The sequence below is a fragment of the Carettochelys insculpta genome, chromosome 6 (assembly GCF_033958435.1).
Source record: "Carettochelys insculpta isolate YL-2023 chromosome 6, ASM3395843v1, whole genome shotgun sequence".
Classification (NCBI taxonomy): domain Eukaryota; kingdom Metazoa; phylum Chordata; order Testudines; family Carettochelyidae; genus Carettochelys; species Carettochelys insculpta.
The window spans coordinates 7,370,616-7,394,497 of NC_134142.1; the positions used below are offsets into that span (position 1 = coordinate 7,370,616).

Consider the following 23,882-nt stretch of genomic DNA (forward strand, 5'->3'; position numbering starts at 1 on the left):
AACAATGCAAACACAGTGGACATTTTATTCTTTTCACACTTCCCAAATGAAGCTTCATTTTACACACTAACACCACTACTGTAGCAATTTACAGAATTATAAAACATTTTCTTTTTTAAAAAAAAGTTTACAACTCTCAACAGAAATTGACACATTTGATAAAAGAGTCAGAACTAAGCAAACTTTCTAAAAATCTTCAGCCCAAAACAGTTATTGCTCTGATATTTGAGTCAAATAGAAATGATTGACTATACGTCTAAAAATCCCCGATTTAAGATTCAAAGTGCAGGACTGGTTGACTTTCTAACATTCTTTAATCTGTTAATACATGTTGGAGCCACACCTCATGTAGGAGGAAGTTCCTTTGCAATCTTCTTGTATTTACTGTTGATAGGCAACGCTTGTTGAGAGGACCTATTTTAGCTGTGCAGCTATGACTCTTACACAATTATACTATGCTTAATCTTTGGAGTATCTGAAGTCTCATTCCAGCTTCATTTTGATTAGAAATAATGCGCATAAAGACTTCTCTTCAGGAGGCTCATTTCTTGGGCTTCTAAACTGCCATATTAAATTTACCAGGAGTTCTCAAATATTTTTCCGATAAAGTACATTTTAGCAGAAAAGCCAGGTGGTTAAGCCCCTGCACCGCGTACTGCTATCCTATCGTATATGAGACATTAAATCAGTTTATGTACCCAAACTCCTGTGCTAACACACTGCAACACAAACATATAACGAATAATGAAGAATCCAAGGGCCAATTTGTTTGGCATCTGCACTTCCCAACATCACATGCACACATGCTTTTAAAGTGCACTTTGCAGCACTGTGTTCCTAGGGCTGCACAATCTCTTGTGTAGTAACTATGCTGAGCGTACAAAGACACACACAGCTCAGTTAGGAAGCAGCTTGCTTCAAGTCTTTAGATTTTCATGAACATTCTCCACCTTCCACAGAACAGTTTCACTTCCAGGCCCCAGGTCTGAAAACATTTCATAGTGTTCGTACAGCAACTGTCAGAGGAAACAGGGAGTTCCCATTTGAGTTGCTGAGTGAGACCAATCGGCAGGGTGCTCGAAGGTCCCCTCCTGTCAACAGATAATTGGAAGCGGGAAACCTTCCTGAGTCACTGCTATTTGGGCTCAGAGTGAAAGTAGTGTACCAAATTACTCAGCAAAAGGCACATTTTGTAACTTCCTCCCTTTCACGTTGTTTTTACACTGTGGATTTTCATCCGCTTGTTCAACACACTGCACAAAGGCATGCTCATGGTGCATCATCTGTCTTTAAGAATAATTATTTCCTCTTCGCTTACCCCCATGTTTTGTTTTTATGGCAAATGGCTTTTATTTATTGAAGCATTTATTCTACCCACTCTCTGAAGGCAAACAGGGCTTGTCTAAATCAGTGGCTAACAACTGGTTGATTGTGGTTGACTGGTTTATCTTGGGAAGTCTCCCAGTCGATTGCGATTGATTGGCCCCACACCACAAGCCTGTGCCCAGAAGTGGCCAGAGTGGCTCCACAGCCCCGTGTGTATGGAGGAAGAGGGGGAAAGGAGTCTCAGCATGCTGCATTTACCTGCAAGCACCACCGCCCGCAGCTCCCATTGGCGGGGAACGGGGAACTGTTGCCAATAGGAGCGGAGGGAGGGGTGCTTGAAAAGAGGAGCAGCATGTGGAGCCATGTACCCCTGCCCCGGGACGCACTAGTTCTTCCCAGGTGTAGCACAGGGGCAAGGCAGGGATGGAGCCTGCCTCACCCTTGCTGCGCTGTCAGTCCAAGAGCTGCTGGCAGTAAGTGTCACCCAGAAGGAGGCTGCATGCCAGCCCCAGCTCCTCTCCTGCACCCTGAGCCCGGCCTTGAGCCTCCTCCCAAAGCCAGCACCCCATATCTCTTCCTGCCCCCCAAACTCCCTGTCCCAGCCTGATGAAAATGAGGGAGGGCGAGAGGGGGGATAGAGTGAGCAGGGCAGGGCTTTGGGAAGGGGTGGGGCAGATCTTGGGTTGCCCTTAAATTCAGAATGTGATCTTGGCCATAAAAACCACTGGTCCACATCATCTGGGCTGTGGGAGACTGTACACGTATGTAAATCAGGTAAGAGATCTAATGTAAATATAAAACCAATTATTAGGCTTGTGCCTCTCTCAGGTACTCCGCCTTAATGGAGAAAACTCTGAATATTAAATAACATTTTCTGTGGCTCCCCGACTGAGGCCATGACAAAGGGCTGTTTATTTCCATATTCCCATTCCTTAAAGAGTGCTCTGCCTTCATTTTTTTTCATTTTGCTCATGAGGGGGGAAGTGAATTCTCCAATATGTTGGAAGAGGGAGGGACCATCACAGCTTCTCCCTGGTCATGGGGCCACCTTGCCTCTGCAGCAATGCCAGGAGGTCCTCTTTAAGTCAGAGAACAAGGGAAATCAGAGGCTGGGCAGCCCATTCGGCAAAGGCTCTTCTGGTACATCCTACAGCGCTCTAGTGACAGCCGAACAGCAGACAGCTCTAGTACCATGTGCAGATAGACAGGTCTTTGAAAGGAAGCAGATGTCATGGACTCTGCTAGTGAAGGTGGCTCTTTTCTCCCTTACAGCTGGGCACTCACTGGTTCCTGAGCCTTGACTGAATACAGTTCAGTAGGTCTCAACATTCGCAAACCTAAGGATTGTGAATTCAATTATTCACGAGTGGCTGCGAGCAGCTGCTTCCCCAGCACTCCAGGCAGGAGCGCCAGCAGCTGCCGCTTCACCTGGGCAGGAACGCTGGCAGACGCCACTTTTCCCGGGGCTTCGGACATCCAGGCTCCAGGCAGGAGCTATTCGCGAAATTCAACATTCATGAGGGTTCTCAACATGGAACCCTCATGAATGCTGAGACCCTACTGTAGTTTGGGGGAGCCTTCCATCCCCCCAGGACTTATCTGAAATCACAGCTCCTGCATTCAGTAAGTAGAAAAGTAAAGACTTATGGAGCCACACAGCTAAAATACCAGTTTTGTAGTCTACAACCTAAATGCCAGTGATTGTCTAACAAACCAGACTACTTCCAATGTATCTTCCCTCTATCAAACTGCCGAAGTCAGTCAGTGCAGTCACCTGCTAACCAAGAGTGGATACAAAAGCTGTGGAGCTGGTTCATTTCACAAGCCAAATCTTTGCTCCACTTCATCGGCAATCATTTTTGCAATGGCCAGGGAGGAGGTAGCAGCAGGAGATGGGGCATTTCTGACGTGAAGAACTCTGCTTCCAATATCGCCAGTGCCTCCATCAAATACGAAGTCATCTACCAAATTTCCTTCCCGGTTCAAGGCCTGGGCTCTTACTCCAGCTGGACCCCTACAAAAACAAAGGAAAAGGTGGTCATTAGAAAGACAATCCCACAGGCTAACAGTATCTAAAACCATTGTGGGAGATGCTCAACAAAATACTGGCAATCCCCTATAACACATTTAAACATGACCAGAGACCTAGGAATTAATAACTCAGTTATGAAGCATAGAGGCTTCTAACACAGTGTCAGCTTGTGAATCCTCTTCAGGTGAGAGGAGGAACCCGCTGGGCTTGTACATCTAGCAGGTCACAGAAAAAAAGGAAGCAGAACACAGCTGGTTTACTTCATTTGAAACCCAACTACGCTCAGCGTAATCCTAGTTCTATCATGTACTCGCCCTCTGCGTTGTTCAGCATAAACACCACTAAAATACTTTGCCACAAACATCTGTGTTATCTCAAACTTCCTCCTGCCACCCGGTGCTCTCTGGAGTCGGGGATGTGGGGTGGAAGGGCACCAAGCACCACAGCTGCCAGCTGCTCCCCAGGGCAGGCCGGATGTGCATTGCAGCCGCTGGCTCTCCAGAGGTTGGCCCCCTCCAGGCAGGCCACCTGCTGGTGCTCCCTGTGGCCAGCTCTGGGCATCAGGCCATGGGGCAGCTGCTCCCTGGGGCAGGCCAGGGCGGTGGGTGGGGGCGGGTACCACTTTGCTGGCCAGAGAGCGATCAGTGGGGCACTTGCTGCTCCCATGTGTTCAGGCATGAACATAACTGTTCCCCATACGTGCTGCCTTCTTGTGGTTGTGTGTGAGTAAAACTGTCCCTGCTCTCACACCGAGGGGCAGATGGCCCCAGACCTCTGTGAAATGCTGCGGCAGCGCTGTTCTGGCTCTGGGACGGGGACCCAACACCTAGGTCTGGGTGCTGGTGCAGGAGGACTGCCCTTGCCCCTGCCCTTCTGCTCTCATCCCCAGCCCCTCCTGGGACGTGTAGCTGACTCCCCTCCCACCCTGCCCCAAGGCCTGCCGCACACCCCTCCTTTCTGCCTGATGAGAAACAATCACATTCCACACACACCCTATTACCCTGGCACAGCCAAACAGTCTGTATCGGTATCTGTAAGAGGAAGCTGTACACCGGATTTGGCGATACTGGCTCTCACCCTGTAGGAGGAATTCTCAACAGACAGATGCACATCTCTAGAATACAGGCCCACCGTGTCCATCGCTATAGCTAGCTCTCCACCTCCCTGGAATTTCTCCCCCCAAAGCCGTGCTGCTCAAGCCATGGGATGTGCCACCCTCGAGGGGCCTGGAGGAACGTTGGAGTGGGGAGCACAGGGGTCCCAGGACAGCCGCCACTGAGGACAGGGCAGGAGCAGCATTCAACTCCACTCTGCTCTGGCCCTGCTCCCAACATAAGCTCCAGCCCCAGCTTTGGCTCCTGGCCCAGATTGCAAGGCCTGGCTCCTGGCCATGGCCACTCTCTCAGTCCCAACCATGGCTTCACTCCTGTCCCCACTCCCACCCGCAGTTCCCTGGGGAGAAAGGGGGTCTAGATGGATTGCAGTACGGGTAAGAGGGAGCATGTGAGAAAAAGTTCAGGGACCACTGCTCTGGTGTATCTTTAGAGAGCAGCCTGACCCCCTCATTCTTCCTCTCCTCTCAGAGGATGTGCCTTTTGTTCCACTGATCATCTCACAGGTTTAGGGTGACCATCCGCCCTGCATTAGGTGGACAGTCCCATATTTGGGATGCCAAAAAGGCATCGCTACTTAATATTTAAAAGGCACTAACTGTCGGGAATCTGGGGCCTCCCAAGATGCTGGCTGGAGATCATGTAGGTCACTTCCCCAAAACTTGAGAAAGCCGGTGGGAGCATGGGAGGCTGCCACGTCCACGCTGCTTCCCCAGGCTCCTGGGGAGGGCCAGCGGCTGCCACTTCCCCAGGGCTTGCAGAGCACTGGTGGCTGCCCCTTCCCTGGGGAGCAAGGGGGGCTGCTGCTTCCCCAGGGAGGGCTGGTGGTGCTGCTTCCCTGGGGCTCCTGGAGAGCACCGGGGGCTGCCCCTTCCCTGGGGCTTGGGGAGGGCCAGTGGCTGCCACCGCCTTCCCAGCTCGCCAGGGTTTGATGGATCTGGGCGGCGCCGCCCCTGCCCCACATATCTCCCTCTCCTGTATTTGGGACAGGGACATATGGTCGCCTTACACAGGTTGAACCTCTCTAATCCAACATTCTTGGGACTTGACCGGTGCCAAACCACAGGAGGTCAATTCTTGCACAACACTCCCACTGCTCACTGGGCTCTTAGAAGACATTGAGGGGGTAAATTACAGTAAACAACAGCACTGAACATTGAGAACCAGGAATGGTGTCTGTAAACAAACTTTATGGGTTACGAAAACTAAACAACACTTCCTAATTTGCTTTCTCCACACCAGTCGGATTTTACAGATCTCTGTCATATCCGCCGCTTAGTCATCTCTTTTCCAAACTATCCCCGTCTTATAAACTCTCCTCAAGGGAAGCTGTTCCATACCCTTAATTTTGTTGTTCTTTTCTGTATCTTTTCCAATTTCACGATATCTTTTTGGAGATGGGGCAACCACATCTGCATCTATTATTCAAGATGTGGGCACACCTTGGATTTATACAGAGGCAATATGATATCTTCTGTGCCATTAGCTATCCGTTTCTTAATGATTCCCAACACTGTCAGCTCTTTTGACTGTCACTGCCCACTGAATGGATGTTTTCAGAGAGCTATCCATAATGACTCCAAGATCTTTCTTGAGTGGTAACAGCTCATTTGAACCCATCATTTTATATGTATAGTTGGGACTGTGATTTTCAATGTGCATTAAGCTGGATCTATCAACACAGAATTTCATGTGCCATTCTGTTGCTGAGTTACCTGTTCTGGAAATGCTTTGCATAATTAACCTAGGCTTGCGTTTGCCTTGTTTCATAGGCACATTATTATTGGTGATTCACAATCATCCTGTGATCAACTCACACAGCCAGGTCTCTCTCCTCCTTTGTTGCTTGCAACCAATGAGCTCCCAGCCTGTAGTAAATACCCTTATTAGTAGATTCTAAGTATATGAACTTCTACTTTGTACTACTGAATTTCATCCCACTTCAGTCACTCCAGTCTTCCAGTCTTCAAGGTCACTCAGGTCTTCCTGTACACTGTTCAGATCTTCCTCTTTATTTATGAACTCTACCAACTTAGCATCATCAGCAAATTTCATTATCACATTCACTTTTTGTGCTAAACTCATTAAAATAAATATTGAATAAGATCGGTCTCAAAACTGGTCCCCAAGAAATTTCTGTAGTAACCTCCCTCCAGTCTGATAATCCACCTTTTAGCACAAGCCCCATGCCTTCTTCACTCTAGCCCACCTTCATTCCCCTTACAATGCTTGTCCTGAGCCATATTTTCACTCATGTAACTAATAATTTGCCAAGTAGCACTGTGTCAAACACTTTTACTGAAGTCTGTGCATATTAGATCTAAAAAACAATCATCAGAGGGGTAATCGTGTTAATCTGTGTCTTTACAAGCAACAAGAAGTCCTGTGGCACCTTATAGACTAACAGATATTTTGGAACATAAGCTTTCGTGGGCAAAGACCCGCTTTTTCGTGCATCTGATGAAGAGGGTCTTTGTTTTTTAAAAACAACAAGAAGTCCTGTAGCACCTTATAGACTAACAGATATTTTGGAGCATGAGCTTTCGTGGGCAATCACTTATTTTATCAGAGAAGGAAATCAGTCTGGCACAATCTACCTTTGGTAAAACCCATGTCTTTACCATTCACTGCTGGAGATTTAATTATTCTTTTCTCCAGAATCTGTCCAAAACTTTGCATACTTCTAAGGTCAGAGTAAAGGGTTTAACCTCCTGGGTCACTCCCACCCCCTTTTTTTAAAATATAGGTTTGACATTAAGTATCCTCCAGTCAGCCGGCACTCTCCCCGTCAATACGTAAACAAAAATATACTAGAAACCCTTGCTACCAGATCAGCCATCTCACGTGCCAGTTCTTTTAGTATTTTAGGATAGAAATTATCCAGTGCCCCCAGTATAAGCCACGTCTACACTGGTACAAATCTTCGAAATAGTCATGCTAATGGCCATTTCGAAGATTACTAATGAGGTGCTGAATTGAATATTCAGCCCCTCATTAGCATTAGGACACTTCCAGCTGCGATGCTTCGAAAGCAGAGCGGCTCGGTGAGGCTACACGGGGGTCCCTTCAGCTGAGGGGAATAAGGGGATTTTGAATGTGTGGGGTCCTCTCGAAAAGGACCCCCGTGTTGCCACACCGAGCCACGGGCATCTGAAAATATGGCTATTTCGAAGGTTTGTGCCACTGTCGACACGGCCTAAGAGTTTTATGTTTTTCTTCCATCTGAGATGTGGTTAATTCAACTTCTAGACACACATTCCCAACAGCCACCTTTATCTTCATGCACATGTTCTGTATCAGCAGCTCTCAACTTGTCCAGACTCAGGTACCCCTGTCAGGAGTTCGATTTGTCTTGAGGACCCCATCTTACCTCTTTCAAAGCCCACTTGCTTACAAAGTCAGAACTAAAAGGACAAAATGTCACAGCACAGCAGTCCTTCACAATGGCTGACTGTCTTGTTTGCACCATGTAATTCTAAAATATAAATATTTTACTAAACTTACATTTCAGCCTATCGTCTATACAGCAGTATAAACAAGTCATTGTCTGCATGACAGTTTTATTTATACTGACTGCTAGTGCATTTTATAGAGCCTAGGTAAGCTGATGTACCCCCTGGAAGACACCTGTGTACCCCTAGAGGTTCACATACGCCTGTTTGAGAACCACTGTTCTATATCCTCATTGTAACTAAAAACTAAGGCCAAGTATTCATTTAGTTTTTAGGCTGTGCACCTAAACTTATATTATCTTTCATCTCCTTCCCATTCATACCGGAAAGGGACCAACTTCACCTTTCCTTATTGTCTTTATTTACATAAGTAAAAATCTGCTGCTTATTTAATTTCCTTGGCAAGAGCCAACTCAGATGGACTTTTAAGCAATTCTCACTTTATTCCTACATTGTCTACTCAACCCCTTTTTCTAGTCGTTACAGGCTCCCTGCTTATTCCTAAACATCCTTCTGAGGTGTTATTTGCCCAACTGGATCTGGAGCCTTTCCTTACAAGTTTCTTCCTCTTGGGGTGCAAATTTCAGCGTGTTTCGGTACAACTGCTCTGAAGATGCTCCAAGCCCTCGACCTCTTCATGCCAGCTGACTTTTTAAACTAACTTCTTCAGTTTCTCAAAGTCTTCCTGTTTGAAATTAAAAATAATAGCTGGAAACCTGCTTCTGTTTATCCAATCCCCAAAAGACAATGCAGTACAGGAGTTCTTGAAAAATCAATCATCATAAACTCAAAAGTCCTCTTGTGGCAAAAAGCAGTTACTACTCCTTGCTGACTGCAAATTAGTTTAGGAATGAAGTATCAGAGAGGTAGCCATGTTAGTTTGTAGCTACGAGAACAACAAGAAGTCTTGTGGCACCTTATAGACTAACAGATATTTTGGAGCATAAGCTTTCATGGGCAAAGACCCGCTTCATCAGTTTAGGAATTGCTCTTGTATTGGATCACCTTCTGCTGGTGAGACACACAAGCTTTCAAGCTGACACAGCTTGTCCTTCTCACTGAGAGAAGTTGGCCCAATAAAAGATATTACCTCATGCTCCTACCCTCTCTACTATCCTGACTAAAACAATACCACATATAGGAACTGCTCTTCCAGCCCACCTTTTTGACACAGACACTAATGCTTTGGTACTCTTTTTTTTACAGAGTGACTATTACCTCCTCCTGCAAAACAAAGCCCCGAATATGCCAGCCAATGACAACCATCTTTTTTCACTCCTGTATCACACTGCAAACACTTCTCTACAGCCATTGTCAACATTAGTTCTCTTTTAACTTTACTACCTCCCAGATTTCCCCTCCTCCTCACAGATCAGTTTCAAATTTGCTCTGTCCCCAGGATATATTACCGATTTTACAAGTTAAATCTCAGTTGGGAAGGGAAGGAACCAATATCAAGTACAATAAGAGTTAACAAACAACTAGATACTAAACCGTGTTTTTACCTGAGTACATCACTGATGGTAACCTCAGGGATGAACTTTTGAAGTTGCTTCACCTGTGCACTAAGGAAACATGCTCTGTACATTTCACTCATTCCGTATGACAGGTTTCTGCAAACCAGGTTCCATAAACCACTACGGAGCAAGACAAAACAGTATTTTATAGACAACAGAATGGCAGCCGGCATTCTAAAAGCAGACGTGCACCTCTGATAATGTACTGTAGCAAATCATTAGGATCCACACCCAGTATCAAATGTGGAGTGTGCAGTAAGTTCCCATCCCTACCATGCAACAACCTTCTTGTACTGGGAGAATTACCACATGGGCTCCCTCTGCTTCTAAGGATGTCACCCTTTCCTCCAGTGTAGGCAGGGCTCCTTCCCTACACTAGTCAGTCTTGTTTGTAGAGCTCTATGACACGCTGTACAGTTCCCATTCCAAAGTCCGAGAAGTGGTGAAACAGTATTGGGCCGAGAAGGCCCCACCCCCAGCAGGTGCCCTGCATGCTCCCCCAGCTGGAGGATCTTCTTAACTGGAGCTCTGGCAGTCCAGCAGGAGGTGTGTGGAGGAGAGACTGGCTTCAAGGCAGGCAAGCTGCGACCATGGAGGCAGAGAAGTCTACAGGAGGATTGGGAGTGAATAAGGTTCAGCCAGGATTCCCCTCCCCACAACTAAATGAGGGGAACTGGACTCCAAGTGTGAGCTGGGAAGCCTCCCTCCCTCAGCCGATGCTCTGAACTACTGAGATTGTGAGAAGATGGGTGGGGCCACACCCCAAACTGAAGTCAAACAGGGAAGGTTGGAAGTGGCTCAAGGGAAGCTGATCTGGAATGGCCACCGGACAGGACTGAGCCGCCTTATCCTCTCTCCCTGTGGGTCCTGAGTCAGGACCCAGTGGAGAAGGAGGGGCCGGGTCCCCTGTCCTTCCCTCAGCCAGCTGAGCATTTCTGGGAGACTTTGTGAGGGTGATGAACAGTGGCTCCGCTGCCAAAGCCTTGGACAACCCAGAAGCTGTCTCCAGGCTTGGAGGAACTGGCCACAGTCTGACCTCTAGGGCAGCCAGCCCCTCAGCAAAACCTGCTACAAACTCATGTACGTTTTAGAAATTAAGCTCTTTTGGGGGATGTTAGGAGACACTAGTGTCCAGAGATAACTTCAGGAGTCTTCCTCTGGAGGACAAGGGAATGAAAACCCTACACACATTTCTTCCACAACCATTAGTTAAAGAGCAATGAGCTTTGGAGGAGGGGAAGATGTCTCTTCCCTGCCTCATTTGTACGTGCAAGAGTAAATTATTAACCTTCCCCTGCAGATAAAATCCTGCTGGTCACCTACACAGCCACGCTGCAAACTGTAATCTTAAAGCAAGGAAATTAGTCACGTTTGCTCCTTCTGCTGAGCTCTGTCAGGGATAAGAGGCCCCTTTCTCTGAAGATGGCAGAGATTAGCTGTGTCTACACGTGCACGCTACTTCGAAGTAGCGTCACTAACTTCGAAATAGCGCCCGTCGCGGCTACACGCATCGGGCGCTATTTCGAAGTTAACTTCGACGTTAGGCGGCGAGACGTCGAAGTTGCTAACCTCATGAGGGAATCGGAATAGCGCCCTACTTCGACGTTCAACGTCGAAGTAGGGACCGTGTAGACGATCCGCGTCCCGCAACGTCAAAATTGCCGGGTCCTCCATGGCGGCCATCAGCTGGGGGGTTGAGAGATGCTCTCTCTCCATCCCCTGCGGGGCTCTATGGTCACCGTGGGCAGCAGCCCTTAGCCCAGGGCTTCTGGCTGCTGCTGCGGCAGCTGGGGATCCATGCTGCAGGCACAGGGTCTGCAACCAGTTGTTGGCTCTGTGTATCTTGTGTTGTTTAGTGCAACTGTGTCTGGGAGGGGCCCTTTAAGGGAGCGGCTTGCTGTTGAGTCCGCCCTGTGATCCTGTCTGCAGCTGTGCCTGGCACCCTTATTTCGATGTGTGCTACTTTGGTGTGTAGACGTACCCTCGCAGCGCCTATTTCGATGTGGTGCCGCGCAATGTCGAAGTTGAACATCGACGTTGCCAGCCCTGGAGGACGTGTAGACGTTATTCATCAAAATAGCCTATTTTGATGTTGCTACATCGAAATAAGCTATTTCGATGTTGGCTTCACGTGTAGATGTAGCCATTGAAAGCTATAATAGGCCATTTCCTGTGGATTTTCCCTGAAGTAAATGGCAACTGGGGCTGTCTGCATGTGTGGAAAGGAATATAAGTGCCTGTGTCACTCAGACTGGACCCCCTCTATGCAATCAGAGACAGTCTCATCCAGCCCTCTTCCAGAGGAAGCAGAGCAATCAGGATGCGGGTCTGACAAGAGTGGGAAGCATCTAACATTGAAGCAGTGGACATCCTCATTCAGTCCCCTCCCCGTCACCTCAAATCAAGATGATACCTGTATGTAACTGCATCTATAAAATCTCTGGCACTGAAGTCATATAGTTTGTAACCCTCTCGCTTAAAGGCTAGCACTGCATTTGGACCAAGCCACACGCTGCCGTCCATCCTCGGTGTGAAATGAAATCCCAGAAAGGGAAAACGAGGATCAGGAACCTGCACCAGAGAATGAGAACAGTGAGCTCATTTAAAGCAAGTTCAGTGTTAATTGTTTGATCCAATAATATTCTCCGGACTGGAAAAGTCAATGACTTTCCAGAAGACACAGGGAAAATATTTATGATTTACTCTGGGCTTTATAGGCTTGGAAGTTAGTCTAAATATAATAATAGAAGAGAAAAAATGTTTATTAGAGTCTTTCATGATTATCCTCACCCTGGCCAAGTAATTAGTGTCCTCTGCTGGACACCTAATTATTTTCACCCACCAGCATGATTACCATGTGTCTTTTTGTCTTCGCACGGGTAAAAGTCAAGCAAACATACTGTGTATCTGGACATCTCTACTGAAAGTTGACTGCCATTATTCTAATATAAACAATTTGTTACTTACTATTTTTAAAAGCCTACCCAAAACTGTGAAGCTGTGTCAGCGCTTGGTTCACACTGTGAAATACACAAATTATTACATACTGGATAAATGTTTCCTTTAACCATGTAGCATTTTTCTGGCTTTAGCACCAAGTAGTCTCCACGGAAGGGCACAATGCGAGGCTCACGGCTGCATCCACTGATTTCAGACAGGCGGTCTGAATATAGTCCGGCACAGGTCACAATATGTTGACAGCGGATTTCCTGTCCCTGCCAGAAAACAAACCCCACAATGACAAATTCAACACATGAAGAAGATGGAGAAAAATGAATCTATAAACTACAAAACAGAAGCCAGGAACAACAATTAAAAGAACAATCATGCCTTTGAAAGATCAGGTGCTTTGCACATGAGATGTGAGTAACATTTCTGTAGGTTACTTTTATTTAACTCTTGAAAACATTTCTCCCTTGTTCCTTCGCCGCCCTGACACAGAGGGCAGTGCCTTTACAACTGGCTTTCTAAAATGGCAAAACAGCAAGCAGCTCAAAGAAAGTCAGAAGAATCCTGATAGAAAAAATAACTAATGTATCGGTTGCTGGACTGACTTCCTGACGTGCAATTCATGGAATACAGAGGTTAACCCTGTAAAATGAATGCGCTTGTGCATAATACACAGAGACCATTCATGGAGTGATCAGAGATTTAGATTTTCCAGGACCTGATATTCTTCCCTTGGAATTTTTGCCATTTCACTCAGCCATAGAGCATATGGGTACCATTCCAGTCTCCAGCTCCCTGTCAGGTTTGTTGCTGGAGTCTACTATAAGGGCGGCACATTAATCACCATGTCTTTGACTAAATAAAGGTGGATTTTCTTTAAGGCTCTCTCTCCTCTCAAAAATCAGCTTCACTCCACGAACTGGGAGAAGCTACAATTCTAAAGGCAGTGTCAATTCACAGTTTGCATTTTCAAGAGTGTTACGTAAAGTGGCATATTCAGTGCTTCATAAAGGAAAAGTAATTTGGCATTACTTGTTTTCAGGTGCTGGATTTCTCATTATTTATATTAAAATTCTAATGATAGTTTTTAGAGCTATTGCGAGAGGAAACTTTTTTGGGGGGTGGAAAGGTTTTTAGAATTTTAAAAACAAACAAATAAAAACCCCATTCAACTCCTGAAAGTGGAAGGGGCACGATTTAAAGCCTCATGAATGAAGCTGCAATAATAACTGCAACCCATGCACCCTTTTTATACGACATTTTATAGTTTTCTAGTTATAAAAAACACTTCATTGTAAGTTTTTAACTCATTATAGTGGAGACAGGAGCTAAAGGTCAAACCTGAAAAAGAAATTTCTGAACAACCAAATGTCATAAGAAAACAACAATAAACTAATACAGTAAACTCCTTCATATCCAGCATTCTTTCATGGAGAACTCTCAAATAACCAGCATTTAACTATAAGTAAATTAGTCAGGTTTTCTATAACTACAGCACAGTGAATGCAAATAAATACTACAAATACAGTATACATTTAAAGTGTACAATACTACTGTTGTTAAATAAAGTACTCTGCATATATTTTTGTTCATTTCTTAATATCTAATCTTGTTTTTCTTTGGTGTTATGCATTGGTAGGTATACTTCTCTACTGTTCACAATATTTAAATATTTGGCAACCTCCCAGTCCCGGGGCTGCCAATATGAAAGAGTTTACTGTATGTCAGACAAAAATCTGACACAAGATAACCGAAGATTAGCACTCCAGATTTTATCCCCAGGGCATTTACATATAAATGTTAAGTCTGAGATAATCGATGAGCTAAAATGAAAATCTCATGATTATTATTATACTTGAACCTCTTTAATCCATGACCCTGGGAAACAGGATTTGTGAAATTAAAGATTTTGCAGGGCCAGAGGAGGAGGGGGGGGAATGGCGGTGGGGTGCTTACTTGGCACTCAGTGTCCCCCACTGCTCTCATGCACTGCCCCCCTCCACAATGGGAGCAGCAGGGAAAAGCCTCCAGCGAGTGCGTCACTGCACTGCCATTCCCGCTGAGGGAAGGGGGAGCAGCAGTCTGCACTGCCACTTCCACCTGCGCCTGTCAGGGTCCCTACTACAGATGTTCTTGATTTACGGACACCAGTACAGAGGGTAGAGTGAATTGAGAAACACACTTTCAGGGCACCCACAGGACTCTAAGTACAATGTATTAGATATTTCAAAACAATAAAGAACAAATCAGGAAATAACCCTCCAGAGAACTAAGGAAACACAGAGGGAAACCCAGGGACCTGCCAGGTAAAATAATTTAGAAGCTGTTTCAACAGATAAAGAGAAGGGGCATGGAGGCGTAAATACGCCAAAAGGCCTACAATGATTAAACGTGGACCAGTCAACTGAATGAAACAAAAAGAATACCATGTACTTGAATATCCTTGCCAAACTACAGTAAAGCTTTAACATGACCCTGGTCACCTGTGCACAGTCTCAGTTTGCTCTTGTAAACAGCTATTGCTTTATTGAGCACAGCATATCCAATGTTATCAATGTGGCAGTGCTTTTTAAATGACGGGATTAGTTTTTCACAGCATGCCAGTAACTCTGCAGAAGAAGCAGATTTTTTTCTATTAATTAAACATTAGGCATAATTCTTACCTTAGAGTTTCTAATAACAACTGGATATTTTATCCCTGCAATAGAATTAGATGAAAATGGGTTAATACAATTCATCCTAGAAAAGAAAACTGATGGTGCAGTCAACTTTACAGGATTAAAGTTCAAACAGGGAGCCGTGCTCTGGAGCAAGCATTGTTCTGAGGGGCTTCTTGTGAGATGCTCAGAAACTGCTTACAAATAAAAGCGTAAGTTTTCCACTTCCTTCGTGTGTTGTATTACCCCTTTCCACATTCTACATTCTGTCTCTGAAGCAGATCCAGTTTGCTCTCCAAGACAGAGGAAAAAGCTCTTGTTATAAGCGTGCACATCTACTAGTCGGCTGCTTCAGCTTTATTCTGAGAGAACAACTGGTTCCACCTAAGAGAAAGTCCTGTTTTACTGGACATTTTTTCCAGGCTCACTTGAAAATTATCACTTTTCTTCTTAAAGTGATCTGCCCTGGAAAAAAGTTCAATTTGACGAAATATCCAGCTGACATCATTTTATCTTTAGGCTAAAAGTAATAACAAAAAAGAAAGCTGCAAAACGATGGCAGAGAAAAGTAGCTACAGCACTTTCAAGTACTTTTAGTTACAGTACAGGCATTAGGGCCAAACTTGGTATGAGAATAGATTGCAACTTTACAAGAAACGGAGAGGAGGGAGTGCTTACCTTCTTCACTTTCCGAGGGACTTTCTTTAGCCATCTCCATGTGTGTTACTTCAAAATCAGTCAAGACTGTCCCACCCACTTCCTGGAAATCTTCAGCAAAGGACAGGGCCACTTGTCTGTAATTCACAATGCCAGTATATGGGGAGTCAATGGCCATCACACCCTGAAATGGTATTGGATGAGAAAAACAATAGCTGGGTGTGTGGCTAAGATGTATGTCTCTAAATGGCTCTCAGTTACAAATCAGGTTACATAATCCACGCTTCCATGGCTGTATAAACAATCACCACAACTGTTCAATATAACGTGCATATGGCCACACTGGTGATGCTTCCTAAAGTGCTGTTGTTTCTTGTGCTTCCTGTGACTAAAAGCCAATTACATCACCTCTGCTGTGAGTTTGTCTCTGAGCTGGATGTCCAAAATACTAGAAATTCCCCAAATCAGACTATCATAATGGAGAGAATAACCAGCCCCTGATCTGTCATGATCTCCAACCAGGCAGCGGAAATTCTTATGTCACTCACTGGCACACAAAAGTTTCAGAGGGGTAGCTGTGTTAGTCTGTCTCTGTGAAAACAAGGAGTCGTGTGGCACCCTAGAGACTAACAGATTTATTAAAACCCGATTACGAAAGGAGACAGCTGAACAGGAATTCACTTGCAAGTTCAATACAATCAGTTTAGGACTGAAGAAGGATCTTAACTGGTTAACACACTACAAAGGTAATTTCCCATCTCTGGATAGTCACATCTCCACAACAAATGCTGTGAATGAGAGACAGCCATACTGACTTGATTAGACTCATTAACACTAGAGCTGTCAATTAACATGCATTAACGCCTACAATTAAGCAGGGCAGAATTAGCACGTTAAAAAAATTAATGTGCATTAATCACAGGCATTTAATTGCCAGTCCTAATAAATAACCCTAATATGGGACTCACCCATTCATTCCATAGAACAGACAAGAGATTCTGCAAGCAGGCAGGTGGGAAGGAGAAAGCTGCAGCTAGGCTAGGGTTGTCAGATACAGTAGACCCCCAACATATGTGCACTGGAGTTCCCCTCCACTTGCCGGAGCCAGAAAACTAACCAGGGCTGCTGCCCTCATCAGTTTCCTGGCTCCCCCGAGTTGTGCGAAATTTGACTTAAGCAGAGGTTGAGAGAACGCAATCTCCATGTAAGTCAGAGGTTTACTGTATTCAAAAAGCTCATGCAGGACACACAGATCTCTACTGGTAGCCCCAGCTGCGAGAACCCTGCTGGAGGGCAATGGGGCCCTGGCACCCCAAACTCCCCACTCTAATCCAATGCCCTCTCCCTCCCGAGAGCCATGTACCCCCAGCCTCCCTGCTCTAACCCAGTGCCCTTCCCCTCCCCCATAACCACACACCCTAAAGCCCATGCCCCCCACTCTAACCCAATGCTGGTGACTCATCAGAGCTACCGTTGCTGCCGCCAAGCACTTCTCCTTCCAAGCACTGGGACATGTGCGCAGAGCAGCGGTGAGCACTCCCACCGGGCGGCTCCCAGCAGGAGATGCATTTCATTACTTAAAGAGCCGCATGAAGCTTGAGAGCCGCAGTTTGGCCACCCCTGATCTAGGTGGTGCTTGATCCCACCGTAAGAACATAAGAATGGCCATACTGGGTCAGGCCAAAGGTCCACCCAGCCCAGTAGCCTGTCTGCCAACAGTGGCCAGTGCCAGGTGCCCCAGAGGGGGTGGACTGAAGACACAATCAAGCAATTTCTCTCCTGCCATCCATCTCCAGCCTCTGACAATCAGAGGCCAGGGACACCATTCCTACCCTTGGCTAATAGCCTTTTATGGACCTAAACTCCATGAATTTATCTAGGTCTTTAGGAAGTAATATCTTCTATTGGATCCTCATCTGCTGGTGAAAGAGACAAGCTTTTGATCATCAGGGCAGGGAACTCAAGTTGATGACCTCTCAAGGTCCCTTTCCATTCTGCATTCTATGATTTGATTAGTGGACTGAGGGAGGCATCTGGAGGAGGGTTTTGATTTCTTTACACAAGAAAGGAAGAAATTACGATGAAAGGCAAGACAGGAATAGGGATCTCAGGGACTGCTGTTGAAGATTGTAGGAGTAGTCAAAGCCGCTTATCAACTCCAACAAAGTCCATCTGTCTGAGGGGTTTATTACACTGCCATGCATCACCACAGTATCTCAGCACTCTCCCATAAAATCAATAGTCATAGCAAAGTCCTGAGCAGATTTCCTGGAATCTTTGGCACTCTCCCCTTTCTGGAGTAAGAAATCTACTTAGGGGAGGAATTTTTTCCTCAGGAGTGGGGACAAGACATTGTTGGTGCAAGAAAGTGTCAGTGGTAGAGGTTTCAAAGAGGAGGGTTTTGCAATGTGTCCTCAAATTCGGCTGGGAGAACAGTTCTTAAAACCATGGCTAATATTTCCTAGCCTAGGGATACACATATGCAGGGCTGGCATTATGCTAAATGCTTCTGTACTGCAAATGAATTAATTTCTGCCGGTAATTTTGATCCCACTGGGATTTCAGGCATTCCTCTGAACATGTCACCCACTGAGACTGCCATGTCTGGGGTTCATGTTAAAAAGAATGTAACAGGTCACTCCAAACTCATGCTTCTCATTCAATTTAAGAATACCAGGATAACTTACTCTGCAAAAGGGCTCCTTTGCTTGTATTTCTTTTGCACCGATCAGTTTCAGATCTCTGACATTGTTTTGCAGTCCTCTCTCATACAGTGCTTTGAGTCTTGGAATTTCTTTTTGTTCAACAGCTACAATTAGCTTCAGAAAGGATGACAGAGTTCATGAGAAATCAACATGATAATAAATACATTTGCAGAGCATGAAAATGCAAATGTTCAGCGCACTAAAAAAACAAGACCTTACTGAAGGCATACTAACTCTCAGGCTTTGTTTAAACTAGCACTTTTGTCGGTAACCCTTTTGTCAGTCTAGGGTATGAAAAAAACCAGTCCCATGACAGATATAAGATACACCAAAAAAAGTGCCGGTGTGGACAGAGTTGTGTCAGCAGGAGATGCTCTCTTGCTGACACACCTGTTGTAACTCATTGAGGGTAGTTTAATTATGCTGACTCAACAGGTCTTTTCCATCGGCACAAAGTGACTACCCTCACCTGTGCTGCTGTAAGGTCCATGGCGTGAACAGTAAACCCTCAGAATACGTGGCTTCAAGTTGAGCCTAACTCACATTAATGCAAGCTAAGTACAACTTGACACTGCTCTACAGCCCCTTCTCCCGGCCTTCTCCCAGCCATACAACTGTCAACCTGCAGGCAGCTAGGCAAGCTAAAGCCTTCCCCCTGCCTTTCTGCAGTGGAGTGGCCATCAGGCTGACAGCTGCACTGCTGGGAGAAGGCAGGAAGCAGCCAGGAAATTGACCAGCTGTGGTGTGCCATTCAGTTTTTCGGGTCCGCAAACGGAGGGGAGCTGGGAACCTAGCAGCAGACTGGTTCCCATTTCCCCTGTGACTTGCACAAAAATTTGAGTTACACGGAGGTTGCAGAAACACATCCCCACGTAACTCAAGGGTTTACTGTACACAGCATACAGGCAAGTATCGGAGGGGCAGACGTGTTAGTTTGTATCCGCAAAAACAAGGAGAAGTCCTGTGGCATCTTGGACTAACAGATATTTGGAGTTAAGCTTTCATGGGCAAAGACCCACAGGACTCCTCGTTGTTTTATCATACAGTCAGTCAGTTTCCAAAGTCAGAGGGAGAAGATGCAGCAGCTGATGTACCTTGCCACACTGTTTGTATGGAATTCCTTTGCGGTCACAGTACTCATAGCAAAGTTTGGCTCCCTGCACGCACAATTTAGCTTTCAGAGATCCAGGTGTGTAGTAAATTCCACTATGAACAACACCGCTGTTATGTCCACTCTGGTGGCAGGCTAAAAACAGAGAGAAGTCATGCTATTAAAATACATGTTCCACATAGCTTGGATTCACACGCTACTTTACTTCTTTCAGCCACCAACAGAATAATCCGTTTAAGGCTGTGTCTTAATTAGACGAAGAAATGATGAGATACTTAAAGTAATAACAACACATCACTCCTGCATTCATTCAGCATGGAATACCAATACCTACACAACTACAACGACAGTGTATAAAGAAATAAATTGACAGGAAGATGTACTAAAGCAACGGTTCCCAACTTGGGGTCCGTGAGGGTACTGCAGGGGATCCACGAAAAAAAAAAGGGTAAATAAAAATGATCACAGAAAATAAGTTTGAAATAAGTTGCAAAGTTACAATCAATGGTTATTTTTAAATTAAATATCTTCCAATCATGTTATTAATGGCTGCCTGAAAAATCTATGTCGTGGCCCCTTTCTGTGACGAAACAAACACGACAGTTACACGCACACAAACGTTAGCTATCCATTCAGCATGGACCTGTGGCTGCATCAGGCTCACTGAAGAGAAAGGAGACTGATGAGCAGAGTGAAGCCCCCACAAGTGGAACGCCCAAATGTTAATTATTTATGTTTCCTTTTTCATTGAATGAAGTTTACATAGTGGCTAAAACTGGCTTTGATGGGGGTCCGCAAACAGTTTGGGGGAGGGGTGATTGGGAGGCTGCACTAGTGAAAAGATTGGGGACCGCTGCATTAAAGCTTTTCTCCAAAAAGCCATCTGACAGGGTGGACTTGGCCTGGAGGCCCCCTGCTGGAGACCTCATGTCCCTGCCTCCTCCTGCTCCACAAAAAAAATAATAGAGATTTCCTCCAAGCTGCTCAGAGTGCTGTGTGGGACAGAGTCAACGAGCAGGGCTGCAACGAACAGGCACTCAGGGTCCAATGTGCCTATATAAAAGGAGCTAAAGGGCTGGACAGGTAAGTCTGGTTGCAGGGTCCAGGGGAGCAAGAGGAGCTCCTGGTTGGCTGCAGGGGCTAAGGTTCGTAGTTGCTGGCAGGGACCAGGTAGTAAGGGAATACCTTCTAGCTGGCTCCCAGGACTCAATCAGGATGGGCTACTGGGAAGTGGCCTAGCAAAATGCTGTTGATTAAAGGGATGTGGCACATGGCTGCTACTTAGAAGGTTCCTTGGCTCAGACCTAGAGTAGTGAGGTCCTAGGGTTGCTAACTTTCTAACTGCACAGAACAGAACACCACTGTCCTGCCATCTCCCCGAATCCCTTCCTGCTTCCTCCACTGCTTGCTCTTCTCCATCCCCACTCACTTTCACCAGCCTGGGGCAAGGGGTTGCAATGTGTGTAGGGAGACGGAGCCAGAAATGAGGGATTCAGAGTGCAGGTAGGGTTCTGGGCTGGGACAGGCATTTGGGATGTGGGACAGGGAAGGGGAAGGGCTCTGGCTGGGGGTGCAGACTCTGGGGTGCTGCTGCAGGTTTTGGAGTGCAGGAGGGGGACTCCAGGATGGGACCAAGAGGTTTTGAGAGCAGGAGTGGGATCAGGGCTAGAGCAGGGGGCTGAGGAACAGGGTATGTATGTGGGCTCTGGGATGGGATGAGGGATTGGGTGCTGGGAGGGGCTCAGAGTAGGGACAGGAGAGGGTGCATGAGGTGTATAGGGCTAACCTGCTTGCTTGCCTATATGTCTTTTCTTATGGATTCCATATTTCCTTGTGGTTTTGAATATTTGTTTTATTATAATAGTTTTATATTAAAATAGTCTGACCATAAACAAAGGACTTACAGGCCACTTGCAGTATGGTGAACTAAGGCAAAATTAACATACACATGGCCAGGACCTTTCATCCAGACAGCAAAGCTGTCTCACATATGTTCGGCACCTTTCACCTAGAAAGGTGGTGATGACTAAAGCAAAGTCCACTAATCTGTGGGGCTCTATTCCCAGGAGATTCTCCAGCCAAAGGAGAGAAGTGTGGTGCTGCCACTCTCAGGAGCTAGTGACCTGTGTTGGCAACTCCTTTTGGCTATGTGTCTGTTCCATCCCCAGCAGGGCTGTCTGACAGGACAGAAGATCCAGCTGGGGACGTGACTGGCAGCAGTACAGTCACACAGTCAGGAAGACCTGCAGTTACAAGGCCCTCGCTTCTGGGAGAGTGACCACCATGCTCCTCTCCTTTGGCACTTGCATCTCCTAGAAATGCAGCCCTGCGGCTCAGCAGATATCGATTTCTATCCATGGGTATGTGCATCCGCAGGTAGGCATTTGTATCTGCGCAGGGCTCCACAGAAACAAACAACTTTACCTTTTGCAACAGTTCAACTGCACTGATGTAATTTACTGCGTCACCTAACACAAGAACTAGGCACCAGGGTTAAAACAAACAAAAAAACATTCTTCACACAACACTGCAACCTGTGAGACTTGTTGCCAGGGTATGTTGTGAAGGCTCAAAGTATGACCGGGTTCAAAAAGGAATTAGATAAATTCGCGGGAATATGGCTGTCAGCGGCGATAAGACAAGATCGTCAAGGAAGCAAACCCATGCTCTGGGTGTCCCTAAATCTTTGACTGTCAGAAGCTGAGGCTGGTTGGCAGTAGATGGATCACTCAGAATTGCCCAGGTCTGTTCCCTCTCTTTCAACCATCTGGCACTGGCCACTGACCAATGACAGGATACTGGGATAGATGAACCATTTGTCTGACCCAGCATGGTTATTCTTATATATTTTTTGACCAGTTGGGACAAATTCCCAGTCAAAACAAGGCCAAGGAGAGCTGTTATACTCTTCCCTTCTGTTTGCATGATCCCTTGGCAGGTCTGCACTGTGAAATTTGTCTAAAGGGGAACTCTTCATTCATTTCAGCAGCTAGGGCAGAGAGATATGGTTTCTCTCTCATTAAAAGAGCCTCCCATTTTTTATTAATTTTGTTTCCATTCAATAGCCTTAAAATTGTTGTTTTTGCATGTGTGTGTATTAATTAACGTGTCTTACAGACTGACACCAGGAAATCAGAAATAACACTGGGAAAAAATGCAAACCTCTTTATCACGTGCTGATGCAGTAACATGGATATCATACCTAACTCTTGCTCTTTTTCCAGCACACTGAATTTGAGTGATGGGTGTCGCAGAATGAGCTCTCGGGCAGATGCAAGCCCCACAATTCCACCACCAACAACAACCACATCAAAAGTGCTGCTAAAGAAAAGAGGTAATGTGAGACAGTCAGTCACAGGAGTGGCAAAATTTACTGCCCCCGCCCCCAGCTGCGTACAACAATCTTCAGAAGATGGAGGGCTGGGGCTCAGGTCCTCAGCCCTGCAGGAGGCACCTGATGGGGTTTGGGGCGACAACTCTGCAGGAGCCTCCTGATGAGGTTCAGCACTTCCAGCCTGCTCCTGCTGAAGCCCAAATCCTGGGAGATGTGGCCAACAGGACTGAAACGCTGAGACATCCCTCTGTCTCTCCCCCTGTCTCCCATTGAGGAGAATATCCCTAACCTACCACTCTGCCATGAGGCACAGCTGCCTCCTAATCCCAGTCTTGTTGGTGGAGAATGGCAGGTGTGGTGGAGGGGCTCCATGAGCTGCACTTCAAAGGTCGATGAGCCACACCCTGATATAGCACATGGCTAAGAGAGCCGCAGTTCTTTTTTTTTTTTTGGTGGCCCCAAGACCTAAGGTGTCAGCAACTGAAGTTAAGATTAAAGGTGCTTCTGAGTAAGGTGTCTGCCCATGTCCACTTCCACACGCCAGAAGTCCTGTCCAGAGAGAGAGGAAGAGCCAGGAGGCATCTGACTAGCCTAAGAATAGCGACCAGGCCTCAGGCTCACAGAAAGGGAAAGATCAGACTAAGTGGGAAATCATCTCAGGACTTTTTGTGATTTCTTCCCTCCACCTCCATCTGTCACGGCTGCCAGATAAGTCAATCCTAGATACCTTGATTCCAGTTATGTAATTATCATAGCTGGAATGGCATAAATAGGATGGACTTTCACATCTAGTGTAGACCTGGCCTCATTCTTTCTCTCTCTAAGTAGTCTATGTGCCACTACCTGGGACAACAACGAAGGGTCCTGTGGCACCTTATAGACTAACAGAAAAGTTTTGAGCATGAGCTTTCGTGAGCAAAGACTCACTTCATCAAAGACTACCTGGGACAGTGAACCACAACCAGTAGTTGTATGGGTTACATAAGCAACTGGGGGCTTGGAAGACCTGTGTCACAGATTCAAAGGTTTA

The 23,882-nt window shown here is 46.1% G+C and overlaps 1 protein-coding gene across 3 annotated transcripts in view; it reads right to left on the reverse strand.

Annotated features, from left to right (window-relative positions):
- The window catches only part of L2HGDH (L-2-hydroxyglutarate dehydrogenase), a 25,120-nt gene continuing 1,238 nt past the window's right edge, over nucleotides 1-23,882 (reverse strand). Inside the window, exons 2-10 of one of the 3 annotated variants that reach the window (XM_074996179.1) lie at nucleotides 22,721-22,836; nucleotides 19,502-19,653; nucleotides 18,390-18,521; nucleotides 15,724-15,886; nucleotides 15,052-15,086; nucleotides 12,487-12,654; nucleotides 11,853-12,010; nucleotides 9,428-9,559; nucleotides 1-3,340 (exon numbers count right to left, since the gene is read on the reverse strand). In XM_074996179.1, the coding sequence (XP_074852280.1) occupies nucleotides 3,145-3,340; nucleotides 9,428-9,559; nucleotides 11,853-12,010; nucleotides 12,487-12,654; nucleotides 15,052-15,086; nucleotides 15,724-15,886; nucleotides 18,390-18,521; nucleotides 19,502-19,653; nucleotides 22,721-22,836 (1,252 nt within the window). In that variant the 3' untranslated portion in view covers nucleotides 1-3,144. Of the gene's footprint in view, nucleotides 3,341-9,427; nucleotides 9,560-11,852; nucleotides 12,011-12,486; nucleotides 12,655-15,051; nucleotides 15,087-15,723; nucleotides 15,887-18,389; nucleotides 18,522-19,501; nucleotides 19,654-22,720; nucleotides 22,840-23,882 lie in introns of all 3 variants that reach the window. The other 2 variants (XM_074996178.1, XM_074996180.1) reach the window with 2 other exon arrangements.